The sequence below is a fragment of the Fonsecaea erecta genome (genome assembly GCF_001651985.1).
Source record: "Fonsecaea erecta strain CBS 125763 chromosome Unknown Scaff13, whole genome shotgun sequence".
NCBI classification, from domain to species: Eukaryota; Fungi; Ascomycota; class Eurotiomycetes; order Chaetothyriales; family Herpotrichiellaceae; genus Fonsecaea; species Fonsecaea erecta.
In genome coordinates, this window is record NW_017387256.1 from 237694 (window position 1) to 250147 (window position 12454).

The 12454-nt window shown below is 54.9% G+C and overlaps 3 protein-coding genes across 3 annotated transcripts; 1 reads left to right on the forward strand and 2 right to left on the reverse strand.

Annotated features, from left to right (window-relative positions):
- Nucleotides 1-1864: 1864 nt before the first annotated feature.
- AYL99_11005 (hypothetical protein) lies at nt 1865-2461 on the reverse strand (the record flags this gene model as incomplete). The annotated part of the gene is made up of 1 exon (XM_018842511.1): nt 1865-2461. The coding sequence occupies one exon, from the start codon at nt 2459-2461 to the stop codon at nt 1865-1867; it is 597 nt and encodes a 198-aa protein (XP_018687924.1).
- Nucleotides 2462-3129: 668 nt separating this feature from the next.
- On the reverse strand, nt 3130-3855 carry AYL99_11006 (hypothetical protein; the record flags this gene model as incomplete). Its single annotated transcript, XM_018842512.1, has 1 exon — nt 3130-3855. One exon carries the CDS (start codon nt 3853-3855, stop codon nt 3130-3132), a length of 726 nt encoding a protein of 241 aa, XP_018687925.1.
- A 6038-nt stretch (nt 3856-9893) lies between these two features.
- Nucleotides 9894-11041, forward strand: AYL99_11007 (hypothetical protein; the record flags this gene model as incomplete). Its single annotated transcript, XM_018842513.1, has 2 exons — nt 9894-10139; nt 10220-11041. 2 exons carry the CDS (start codon nt 9894-9896, stop codon nt 11039-11041), a joined length of 1068 nt encoding a protein of 355 aa, XP_018687926.1.
- Nucleotides 11042-12454: the final 1413 nt, after the last annotated feature.

Below are 12454 nucleotides of genomic sequence, written 5' to 3' on the forward strand. Positions count from 1 at the left end.
CATATACAACGATATCCACGAAGCACTCCTTTGTTTAGGCGCTGGCTGGGGGCTGTGCGGCCAGCGTGACCGACTCCCTGAGCGCTGCCGCCTTGCATGGTGCCGCAACAGGGCGAAACGACCACAGTGCGACGTGGTGGGCGGTCAATAAATAGGCTGGGGCCAATCACGTCCTAAGTAAACCACGCATATCAGTCAGTGCAATCCCAAGTCGGTATCCAATATTGCTGTGGATCTCCCAGCATTCCAGTCATCCATGTTGACGAACAGCCTCGTCCTGCTTCCAGGCGGCCCCTTAACCGCCGTCCCATCTGCCGCCCTTCCATTCGCCAGTCAGGGCACCGGACCCTCCATACTGTCTGTCTCTTGTCTATGTCCCCACGCAGTGTCTGACTCGTCGAGCGCGGTTTACCAACGGGGAAATTTTCCCAACAAAGCATTGGCCCCATAGATCTCGGGGCGAAGCGTTCTCTGGTGTTTTCTTCCTGTCTCCGCCGCGCCCGAAGACCCATAGCACAGCGCCATCCCCGACGACGATTGTTACACAGCATAGTCCTGCAGTCGAATTCTTGATCGACATCCCAGGTGTTATGCACGGCGATGCCGGCAGGGGGATTAGGCGTGCTCTACTGCCATCATCGTTGGGTTTTCCAACGTGGATGCCTCGTTTCCAGGTCGAATGTCCGCCCAGCTTGCATCAAGGTGTCGAAGGCAGGAAGGGGAAGACACCTTTAGTGCACGGCCTACGGAATTCGAGATATTTGTTTGACAGGGTGGACAATACATTCCCGTGATGCCACAGCTCGCGAGCTCTTCGTGGTGATACCGCCGAAACGACTTCTTGCTCCCAGCCTGGATCTGGCATGGGTCGATCGAGTCGGGATCTCGGTGCCTCCGGCCTGGCTTTTCCCTTGTCACGGCATATCCAGCCGACTGCCAACGGTGCACACCGTGCTCGATTAAGCCTTTCTCGTAACCGCCGCTGGCTAACTAGCTAGCTGGGGAAGACATCAGGTGGTGTCAGGGAACCACAAAACGCTGCTGGCACACTCCCTGCATTCATTACTCGCTGACACCGACGATTCATTCTTCCAACATCGGGGCGTTTGTGAGTTACAGGAATCATGTCAGAACTATAACATCATGTGGCTCCGAGAACGATGAATACTCAGGCCACAAAGGCTGAAGGCTTGTTGCATTTTCTATCTCAGGTTCATCTTGTTACAGTGAGTGAGTCTTGTGACTCGACGTGTTGTAGTGTACATGCAGCGTGCGAGGCTCTCTCTCGAATGGGCTGCGCTGGTGGTATAACATGCATGCGTCCGCTCAGTTGCAGCCTGTCTGCCGGTAGTATAGTACTTCATCCAGGACAGTAGTTCTCTTTCAGTGAGTCTGCGAGTGGTGGACCGGGTCGGCTGGGGGGATTGGCCACGGTGAGCAGCTCCCGCTGGCTGTCGAACGAGCCGCAGAATCGTACTCGGGGGCACGGACGGTGGGTGAGACGTCCAGCTCCAACTCGGTAGACGAATCCCTGATCCCTCAAAGGAGGTTGTACCATGTTAGACGTAAAGGCGCGAGAGGATAATGTGATAAAGCACTCACTTGTCCGCTCGTGGATGAGGCCGCGAGGCTGCCCACATCTGTCCACAACCTGTCTCAATAATGACCGCTCCCCGTCGTGGACAGCACCGTCGCTCAGAGACATATTTGTGGCAGCCGTGGTCCTTCCAACTGTTTATCAGGCTTTGTTGGGTCACGCCATCCGATTGTTGACGATCTCAGGACGGGTTTTTCTATTACCGGGACGCCATGGACATTTCGTGCTCTTGCACCCTTGTCCTCCAACGACCCTGCCAGCCCAAGGCTAGGAGAGGGAAGTTGGATGTTGAGGGCTTTCCAGGCGGGGACGAGTCTCGCGGTGCGACGCAGAAACGCTCTCCTCGTCGTCATCGACACGTTTCCTTTTTCGACCGCCATCGCCGGCGACAAGGCCAGCGGGACCCTCACCATCCTCGGCCTCGGGCGTCGTCATCCCGTCTCCCACTGTATCGCAGGCACAATATTCATCCTCGTGGCGTTCCGAAATGATGGCTCGGAGCGGGAGCCCGATGGAAAAAATGCGCCGAGCGCCGAGGAAGTATGCGAGGTGAATGCAGCCGCTGCGGCTGTACCTTTCGACGTGGAGGGTTGCTTCGATCTCCTGCAGGGCCCCGGCGCGGTACAGCCGGATGGGAGAGAGGAGGAGAGGAGACACGTTCTCGGAGGCGCAGGGTTCGCAGTCGTGCCACACTTCAAATTCTTCCTGCGGGTTGTCTTTGGGGTGGACCTGGAAGGGATCCCGTGGTGGTGTAGTCTCGACCGATGGTGTCTTTGTGGTCGACGACGGGGTTGGGCTTGCAGGATTGAGAGCCTCTTCTTGGTGGCTCTCCTCGTCACTGGGATGCTTGATGTCGGAGCTCATGACGGAGAGGACAATGTATTGGCGCAGGGGCGGAGTGAGTGTCTTGCGGGCAGGCGGAGCGAAAGAAACGAAAGACGAATTGAATGGCGGAGAGTGCCGGTGGAAACAATGCAATAAATTCTTCGGAGAGCAACTAATCTGCTTTGACTGGCGATACTTGCGTGAGCTACTGTGCGTCTATGGACAAACCACCCAGCGGAGCGAGGTCGTTCTTTATGGGCAGTTCTCGTCTTGCGCAGCTATCCTGGGCCCCCGTGGACCGAGGAGACGGCTGTCCAAAGATAGAAGCGGCAGATGACGGAGTCTCGTCACGCGCCCGACCTTTCAACCAGCTCCATGGACATGATAGCGAGCAGCAAATCCAGACTCCAAGCGCCGAGTTCCATCTATCCCTTGCGTGAGCAGGACATTTGTCTTGCCGCCCAAGCCTTGATGCGAAACAGGCACCTAAAGTGCCTCGAGGAGAGACTGGCACTACTTCTGGGGAGCCCCTGAGCTACATATTTATCTATATCTGATCTCTTGCCTCCATCGGAGACCATGCTGCGTTTGCCGCCCAGGAGTCGAGGAACACCTGCCCGAGACATCTAATTGACTTTGGAGCTATATCTACCGAGATGACATGTTGCCGGCGGCCCAGTGAGTGAGCTTCATACACCGGACAGTTTTTATATGGGCAGCTGACCGACTGTCTGAATCGCCGTCAACTCCTCCCCCGGCCAGGGCCACACGCACGCCTCGGCCGTGTCGAAGTTCGCAGCGAAGAATCGGTCCATCACGCTGCCAACGTTCCAACCAACGTTCCAAGAAACGGAGCCCACCCCTACTATACTGTCGAACGCATCTCGGAGTGGTGGTGGCGTTTTCGTGAAAGGAGAAGGAACGGCGCTCTCCCGCATCGTCATCGCCACCTCTTGTCCCGTGGCACCGTCGTGGTCTAACACGGCAGCAAGGTCGGCTGGCGGGGTGCTTGCGGAGGAGCCCCTAGAAGGGGCACTCGATGAGCCGATCTCTGTGAAGCCTGGGACGATGAGTTGTTGGTCCTGCAGCGGCGCGTTGAGGAAGTCTACAAAGCTGAATTCCATCTCGTTACCGCCGTGGCTTTTGTCATTGTCCTCCGCTCCCGCGGGCGAGCAGACTCTGGGCCCGTTGCCGTAGCCCGTGAGATCTCGAGCACACTGGTCTGTGCTGCTGTCGCTGCGGCTCTCTGGTATCTCGACGTGGGCGAATGTCGTGGCGCCGGACCCGCGTTGACGGAGTGTCGAGACGAGCTCTTCCACCACCTCGTTGGTGTTCCCGCGCCAAAATAACGAACATTTGCCGAGAAGCCGCGTCAAGAACAGATCCAACGCCTCCAGCCCATCGTCCTCCAGGAGGTTGACGTGCTTCAGCATTGCGGCGCCGAGTTCACAGGGCGGGTAACGAGGTCTGTAAACACACCTCTCTTGGTAATGTATACAGTTCTCGCATGGCTCTTGGCCATTACACCTCCTTTTCCTTTTCTTGCAGAAATCGCATGCGTGTCCCCACTCAGCCCTGACGTCGCGCAGACCCTGCTGCTGCTCTGTCGATTGACCTCGGGAGGGCTTGGTTCGCCTGACCGTTTCCGCCGCTGGCTGCCCGTCGGCCTTCCGCTTCAGACTGGGCACATGTGTTGCCATATTGTGGGGAATTGGCTTTTTTCGCGTGGTGAAAGAAGGGACAGGAGTGGTAGGCTGGCTGTGTTACTTCGAGATGTTACCTTGCTGGCCCGTCAAGTCTGTCGCTGTGACACTCAAGGTTGTGTGGTTAGCTTTTCCTCTTCTTCCCTGTTAGGTTTGGTTACTCACGTTCTGATGCCACTATAAGCACGCCTAGATCCCAGAAGCGGTCAGAAGTCTGTGCCTGTGAGTAGAGGTAACGGTTGGTATGGGGACGATCGGCGGCGTTCAGAGAGGGACGATATATTCGTTGCTAGGGCGTCGGTATCGTCTTCTATGCTTGTTGGAGGATCAACGCACCTTTATCAGCTTCGGCCTGGAGCCATTGTCCCAGCCTCACACGCTCCAGGGGGTAACGGCAGCCATTGCCTCAGGCAATTGATACATGAAATGGCGCCCGGTTTCAATATCCTCTCGACGTCCAGGCGCCCTCCATATTCCTCTAACTCGCCACGTCAGGCGGTGTGCCAGCCATCGGTCCAGTGGTGCTTCTACGACGTCACCTACATGGATGTTCAGCTCTTCTTTTACCTGTTTCGTGATCGGTTCTGCAGATAGGAGGCCGGAGTGGCGGGTCTCTGCTGTTGTCCTTCCTGCAGGGTGGGTTCTGTCTGGGCGACCTCTCAAAAGTTCTCATCAGTCGATTTCGCCCGATGACCATCAGCCTATCCAGTGCTTGTATCTGCCCCTGTCCTTCATGCACCTTCGTATCCTGGGGACCAGGAGCAAAGGATGGGCCATGGCTCAATCGACGGAGAGAGCCGAAAGGCGATTGGGCGAAGGGCGTCATTGTCCCGCTGTACCCTGGCGCTCCCAAATTGAAGAAACGCCGGGCGAGGATCCGGTCGTCACGAGCCTAGTTTACGATATAGTTGGACACGCTCAGCCGGATGTGTGAGTATCTGAACGGTTCGTGCCCCTGTGACCATCATTTGCTGCTCGCCTTTTGCCTGACTCTCAGCATGATGGTCGAATAGCAGAAGCGTCTACGGCACCTGTCACCCGACTCTCTCTTGTTTGAAAATGAATGGAATTGAGCAAAGCCCCCGACCGATGGTTTCATCTGTGCGGCACAGCTCATCGTCAACCTGTGCCCCCACAAATATGCCAGATTTAGTGCTGACACAAAAAGCATATAACGGTGATGGCATACAACCGGGTGGAGGAGGTGTTGACCCGGCGAGCATTCCCGGCCAATGACCCGCGGCAACATATTTCCAGAGTGGAGAATACAAATGCAACACATCTCTCGCTAACCTTTTCTGGGGTAAGAAGACTACGAGGAGGAGGAGGGATTGGAAGTTCCAGTGGCCAGCAGGTTTCCTGGTTCTCCACGTGGTGTGGATTCTCGTAGCAACGCGGCCGGTTGCCACTCTATGTGGTGACCTGGTCAAAGCGGCACTGTGGTCATTACAAGTCCAGCTCCCAGACGGAGTGCGTCTGTCACCGGTACGTGGCAGCCTTTTCTCAATCTGCTCTGCCCCTGTATGAATAAAATACTGAAGACGGTGGTGAGTATAGACAGAGAGAGGGAGAGGGCTGGACAGAAGAAGGCGGTCCCCGTAGTAGTAAAGGGTGACATCGCGGAGCGGGACAGGCCAGCATACTGTGGTCCATAAACAGGACTCAAGTCGATGGTGGCTGTGTTTTAATTACACATGCTATCTGAAGACCAATGGAGGTTTCTAGAATCGCCGATTGCCATATGAGATGTCGATTGCAATTTATACATCTTGCCATTGGCAAAGGAGGTAAGAGGGCGCTAACCCAGAGAAACATGAGAGGCGTGTTTGTCTCCCACAACGTCAGAGCCACGTTGAGACGCGTATCTGCGGCCACGAAGCCCTTCCCACAACTTCCAGATGAGACCTTCCAACGGCGTGAGGCCTAGGACGCCGCACGGCGCCAGGCTCTGGCCCCAACCTTGGAGATACCTTTCCCAGACGACCGTCAGAGAAAGCATTAGACACACAATCGAGCACAGTAGGTAAACAGTGGCTACCACGTCGAAAACGCGAAGCCTGATCTTCGCCGACGACGACGACGGCATTGCAGACCCATCCCTTCTACGTATAATGCCGGCTGTGAGAAGCCCCGTTTATTCCATGCTGATATCGACTGCCACTGGGATACCTCAGATGATCGGGTTGCCTGTGCCGCCGCCGATCTTTGCATTTTTTGTGACACCAAGGGAGGCCTGGATCGCGCATCCAAAGCAGAAGACGGCGGCCGTTACACGGGCTTGCGTGGCGAAGAGGCAGACCATAGAGGGATGTACTACCTCTGTCAACTACGGTCGCAGGAGTCAGCATCGCACGCTCTTAAGCATGAAGAGGCATCAGGAACTCACCGCGAGGAGACTGCTGCATGCAAGAGACAGAGCCTGGCAAGCAATCCAGCAGGAGAAGGTCAACTGGACTGGGCCGAGGAAGAGGAGGGCGAGTAGAATGGCGCCGGCGAACGTCGAGAGCGTCCGGAATAGAGTCAGGACGCACTTGTACCAGAAAATGTCGCTTAATCGAAAGTCCCACTGAGACCAAATGCCTGCCAATCGCTAGACCGTGACGATGGCGAACGCAGCCGCCGCCTGGTTTGCCTAGACAATGCCGTAAGGCATGTTATCGACAACCGGGCCCAGCGAGAAGCAATAAGAGCAGCTGTGGGAAGGGCCGTCCTCGCGGGCTGTAGTCAGAGCCAGAAGGTGGCAGCAAGAGACACACGTACTGATAGATAGCCGAGAGACCAGAAGCTCCTAGCATTAACATACCTGATGGCTGGATGGGCTTGCTTTTCTGTTAGCCATATCCTGAGAATCCTGCACCACGGGGAGGCCTCTGCTCCTGGACGCTCTCTCCGCCGCTTTGCCATGCTGGGACATCCCTGGGCTGCAACCCTGGGCTGCCTTTGACAGCTCCCTGTCACTTTCTGAGACCCCAACCCCCATGTCAACATTGCTGACGCTGCTGCTCTTGGGAGGCGTGACAGATGATGCGCCGGAGCACATAGTGGAATAGACCCGTCATTGCTGGAGCATTACAGGCGTGGTACCAGGAGCCGTGAAACGTACGCATGACGTCTGACTGCGTGGGTGGGTGTTGGCCCGTGAGTCGTGTTTTGTCGTGGCCCAGCAAAGCGCATGAAGGTTTGCAAGGTGGAGAAATCATTCCACACATTCCCATGGTCAACCTTTTGATAGGACACAGGGGCCCTCTCTAGCGCTGCCTTAAACACTTTCCTGTGGTTGCAGTTGTTCTCGTCCCTTTTGCTGTTCATCGCTGGTTGGTTCTCACGCCTCCTCCGTACGGGTCAGACGGAGGAGGTCAAGAGAGACCACTGGCGGTGTCCGGTGAACTATCGACGGGCCCGCAGAAAGAGGCGTCTCTTTAGGACGGACTGTTAGGCGCCGTCCGCGAAGGACCAGAGGAGATGGATGTCCGTTGCGTAGCCTCCACTTCCGACCTTGGGATATCCCTGGCGGCAAGATGCGAGGTGAGGCAATCCGTGCGAGATTCCACGAAAGCTGTGCCTCAGCCCATCAAGGCAATAGCACCCGTGCCAGAGGCCTCCGTGGCGGCTTTCCTGAGACATTCCTTTCACCTCGTATCCAAGTGTGTTGTTCGCTTCGACCATGGCTTCCAGAGACAACAGCCAGGTCTCCTCCCAAGCCTCGTTTCCTATCCTTCTCACCCGTTGTCACAACCCTGTACATGGCCACTACCGCAACCCATGCCCCCTGCACCATTTGGAGATGATGAGAGCGGGAGATTAGCAAGACCGCTACGGAGAAGATGGACACTACCCCCGCCCAGTGCCGGGTACACTGCCACACAAGGAAGAGCGGGCGCAAGCGGAAACGTGAAGGTCAAGGTACCGACGACGATGGTAAGAGACAGAGGCGCAGGCCCTCGTCCATGCCTCGCTCGAGCGTCGTGAACTGCAGAGATGCAAGGCACCGGGGCCGGCTCTGTGCCTTACTGTGGAAGAACCACGACCTCGTGGTTGAGGCATTCGACCCGCTCCTGAGCCTCAAGCAGCACTCTCAGCAGACCATGGAGACTCTTCTCGACCAGAATCCGATTACCTTGGAGGCATTCCAAATCCGGATTGGGTATCCTCAGCCAGAGTGAGAGACGACACTCATAGCAGAGTAGAAGAAGATCAAGGTTGTTGGGCCTTTCGATATGTCGTCGAGGCAAACACCGTTTCACCGCAGGACAGCAACATATCACGTCTCTCCCGCATGCGACGTAGCACAGCTGACAATGCAGTGTTTCTCTGGTTGATTGTTTCCTGCCTGTCAGGGGGTTGGTCCCGTTCCATAATACAATTCTCGTTCCTATTAAAACATCTTCATTACACAACCTGCTCTACACCCGACACTGGTGGCACAGATTCTGCCTGCGTGCCCAAAATTATATCATTATTGTTGCCAATCCTTGAGCCTTACAGATAGTCCTTTCTGTTTCAATTCATCCCTTCCACCGCTCAAAGGATGACATAGAGAACGCCATGTCCCCTTGCCCACCTTGCAGGTATGGTGCGTCGAAGAGAGAGACAATGAGGTTTGTGAAACGGTACAGCCAGCTGATTCGTGAACTGAAAGCTGCGCTGATAAGTCCAGTGCAGGACTGAGGGTATCAGGATCAAGAAACAGAAGTGTTTCTTGCCAGCATGGTGGTGCTGTATGATTCCCTTTGTATCATTGAACATATGCCTCACAAATGAGGCTCCAGCTGCCTCTCGCTTGAGTAACCCTTTCCAATGACCGCACCTAGCAACGCCTCAAGTAGGCCCAGACGGGGCCAGGACGGCGGTAACACCAGCCCACCTATTCCTCGGTACAAATCCTGGCACAGAGTATTGTCCACGAGTACACTCCCCTTGAGCAGCGGCGACGTCAAGAAGAATGCAAGCCGTATCATAGTCACACCACCCCTTGGAAAGGCATGAAGCACACGAAACCTGCTGATTGAGAGATGGTCCCATGTAACTTGCTCTGAGCTTGTTGCCTTGTGTTCTTCCTTGGGTCCTCTCTCTTGGATGCCCTCGTAAGGAACAGTACCTGCAACAGTCTTCGGACTGAAACAGTCCACTTGTTTCGTGAGAGCTGCCATCAACGTATTTTCTTCTTTTGGGATCGGGGTATCTCTGGTGAGAGCGGAAGATTCGTCAATCAAGGTCAGCTTGCTTGACCTCTGACGGAGAGGTGGACGTCGGGAGAAGGGTAAAGATCGAGAGGAGGCCTTTCAATACGATGTCAGCGCAACATTGCTTTACGAGAGAGGCCAGCAGAAAATCCGGTGCTCTGCAAGGACTGTCAGCAGGTAACAGAGTCTCTCTCTTGCTGGGAACTACCTTCTATGGCCACTATGCCATCAAGGCCTCGTCTTTCTCCTCGAATCCCTCATTGCAAGTTGAGCATCGATCATGTCTCTGAGTACGGTGTCGGGCGAAAGTGGCAAGGACCTGAAGGAACCGCAGGCTAGCTGACGCGGTCCAGGCTTCGTCCGGGCTGCGAGATCCAGAGGGTGCCCAGTAATACCCGCAGAGAACCACTGGAACCTTCGGCGTCCATGTGCTTCGTAGTCTTAATGTGACTGGGAAAACTTGGCGCGTTCGTTGCAGCTGCGGCATCTGCTGCACCTACAAAAGGAAAAACAATGCAGCTCTCGATCGCTTGCCAGGTTTATGCACCATAGAGCCGAGGGGATTCTCCTCCTGAGCGAACAGTCATGTCGCAGCAACGCCCAGACATTCCGGCATCTGACTATCTGCGCACAGTTCCCTCGTCGGTCGGGCCAAATTCCTCGAGATCAAGTGATGTTGACAGCGCAGGTACTGCTGACACGTCTTCCGTCTCGCAGTTCTCCAAGACCACGAAGCGAAAGATACTGGAACGAAATGGTGGTGAGCATTGTTGGCATTGTGGTGGAGGAGCGGCAGAGATTGCCCCTGTGATAAGCAAAAAGGATGGTTCAGTAAGTCACTGCAAGCAAGGCAGCCAGAGACCTGAATCATCGGTGCTGTCCTTGACGGACAGACTGCTAACTGCCAACAGTTCGGCGACTACGTTGCTGCCGGTATCCTGACCTTTGATCACCTTGGAGATGAGCAAAACGGCGTTCCCCTGTGTCCCTCCTGCCACCGAGCGTTCGACGACCTCAACAACCCGGGCCTGATCTTCATTCCCTCCGAGCTGGAGTATTTTGTCAGCTTTGAGCTCAAGGACTATCAGAATCGGATCGAGACTGCCGGACGGCACGGAGACATCCCTCCACGAATGGTGCCCACACCGGAGATGTACTCGGAATACCTCAAGAGGACCACACGCATGTCGTCTGAAGCAACCGGTGGCTTATACTGGCGTTATACGCTACGAGACTTCTTTCCTGTCCACGCGAACAAGGAGTTCATCCCGGGATTGGGGCCCTTTAAAGAGCCGGGACTCTGGAATGGCGCACCCACGGCCGCACTGAGACGTGCCTTTCAGATCATCGGTAATCCGACCGTGCAGGGAATCCCAGAACGTCAACTCGATCAGTTGTTAACGCTGCGGAAGCTATATGCTCGAAAGATTACACCCACACTTCTTCTTGGACATGGTGAAGCCGCACCGAGTGCATACCGAATCGGGATAACGCAGAACCAGAATGCCGGCGACGAACCGATCACGGCGGTTCTCCCCATCGCATCAGGGCGCACAGAACCAGGCACACTGTGGAAATGCCGCCACGCTGGCACAAACACTCCATTATCCGAAGCTGCTGCCCGCAGTTCAGAAACATCGACGGATTCGAAGAGTCCTCAGCTCTTGAAGTATGGACGCCGCGCTTCTACCGAGAGCAACATTCAGCGATACACGACCATGGTGATGTCCTAGGGAAGCACAGTAGGCGGTACGGGCCGCTGGCAGCAGGTTCACTGTACTCATATTCCATAATTTCAAGCAAGCCTTTCAGACAAATACTGTCTCCAATAACATACACATCCAAATCCACCTGGCCTTGTCAGCATATTGACTATGCGCACACTTTACGCGGATCAATACCATGCTGACTCTCATCGATCGTTGGTCGACCGACCGGATACACTGGGATAGAGGCTGTGCTTGAAGACAGAGAGTGGTGCCTTGCTCTCATTGATCCTGTTTCGCCATTCGCCAAACAACTCAATGTCTCGTTTCCGCTTCAACAGGATCAGACAGTATCGAACCAGGCAGAAAGAAAAAACCTGGCTGGCCGGTGGTAAATGCCTTGTGTTGATGCGATTGTTCCATCGTTTTGTTAATTGGTTTTGGAAGGCTGAAACCGCTAGAATCCCCGCAAGAATGGTAAAGAACGTGTTAACTTCAACAGAAGTGCATTGTACATGTCCGTTTAGCACTGTGTTCACCCACTGGTAACCCGAGTGATTTCCCCATCTCCTGTCTCAAGCTACATGGTCTGGATGATGGACTCCGCATACGGCTAAAAAGGGTACCTCCGCACGAGGTTGAGTGCTCCTTGCATATCTACTGTGCTAGTGAGTCCTTCACCTCAACTTTTGTCTCTGGTCGATCGCGCTCTTGGCACGTCAAGTGAAATACCCGAAGGCGGCCTGCTGGGGGAGTACAAGAAGGAATGGAAATCTCACTCACCCCTAGCCCCGAAATGATACCTGCTGGCATAAGTAGTCACGTGACACTCACTCGAAATGGCCAATAGGATATACAAGATCCGGGTCTTAGACTGAAACAATGTGGTGGGGCCAGGCGACTCGCTTACATGCAGGACGAGGCTGGCGTGAAAGGGGGACCTCCCAAGAAGAGAAATATCTCCATATCGAAAAAACTACAGGAAGAGAGCCTTCAACAACCCCTGGCGGAAGGGCAGAATGCTAGCTGTTGCCAACTGTTGATGGGATCAAGTCAAAGGTCGTCGCCAAGAGTTCAAAGTCTATCGGCACGTGCAGCTCTAATTGAAAGGAAAATTCTACATCTCCCTGTCCGATGTTTCAAGCCTTTCCGTCATACACCCGTCTCTGGCTGCGTCAACCTTACTCCAGAGCCCCGAATCATTGGTGCTAGGGATGGTCAGGGACTTCTTGGGATGCTACTGGCATTTATCTCGGAATTCTTCTTGTGCAGTGCCGCTTGAGGTACCTAAGCCTGCAGGGTGATCTCCTCCCTACGGCTTCCTCGTTAGACGCAGGATTTTGATATTCGACCATGGTGTGGTAAGGGCCTAAGTCAGCAGCATCATTATGTGATCACAAGGGACTGCGCCGTGTCGACTGTATGAAACTCTTCTTCGGA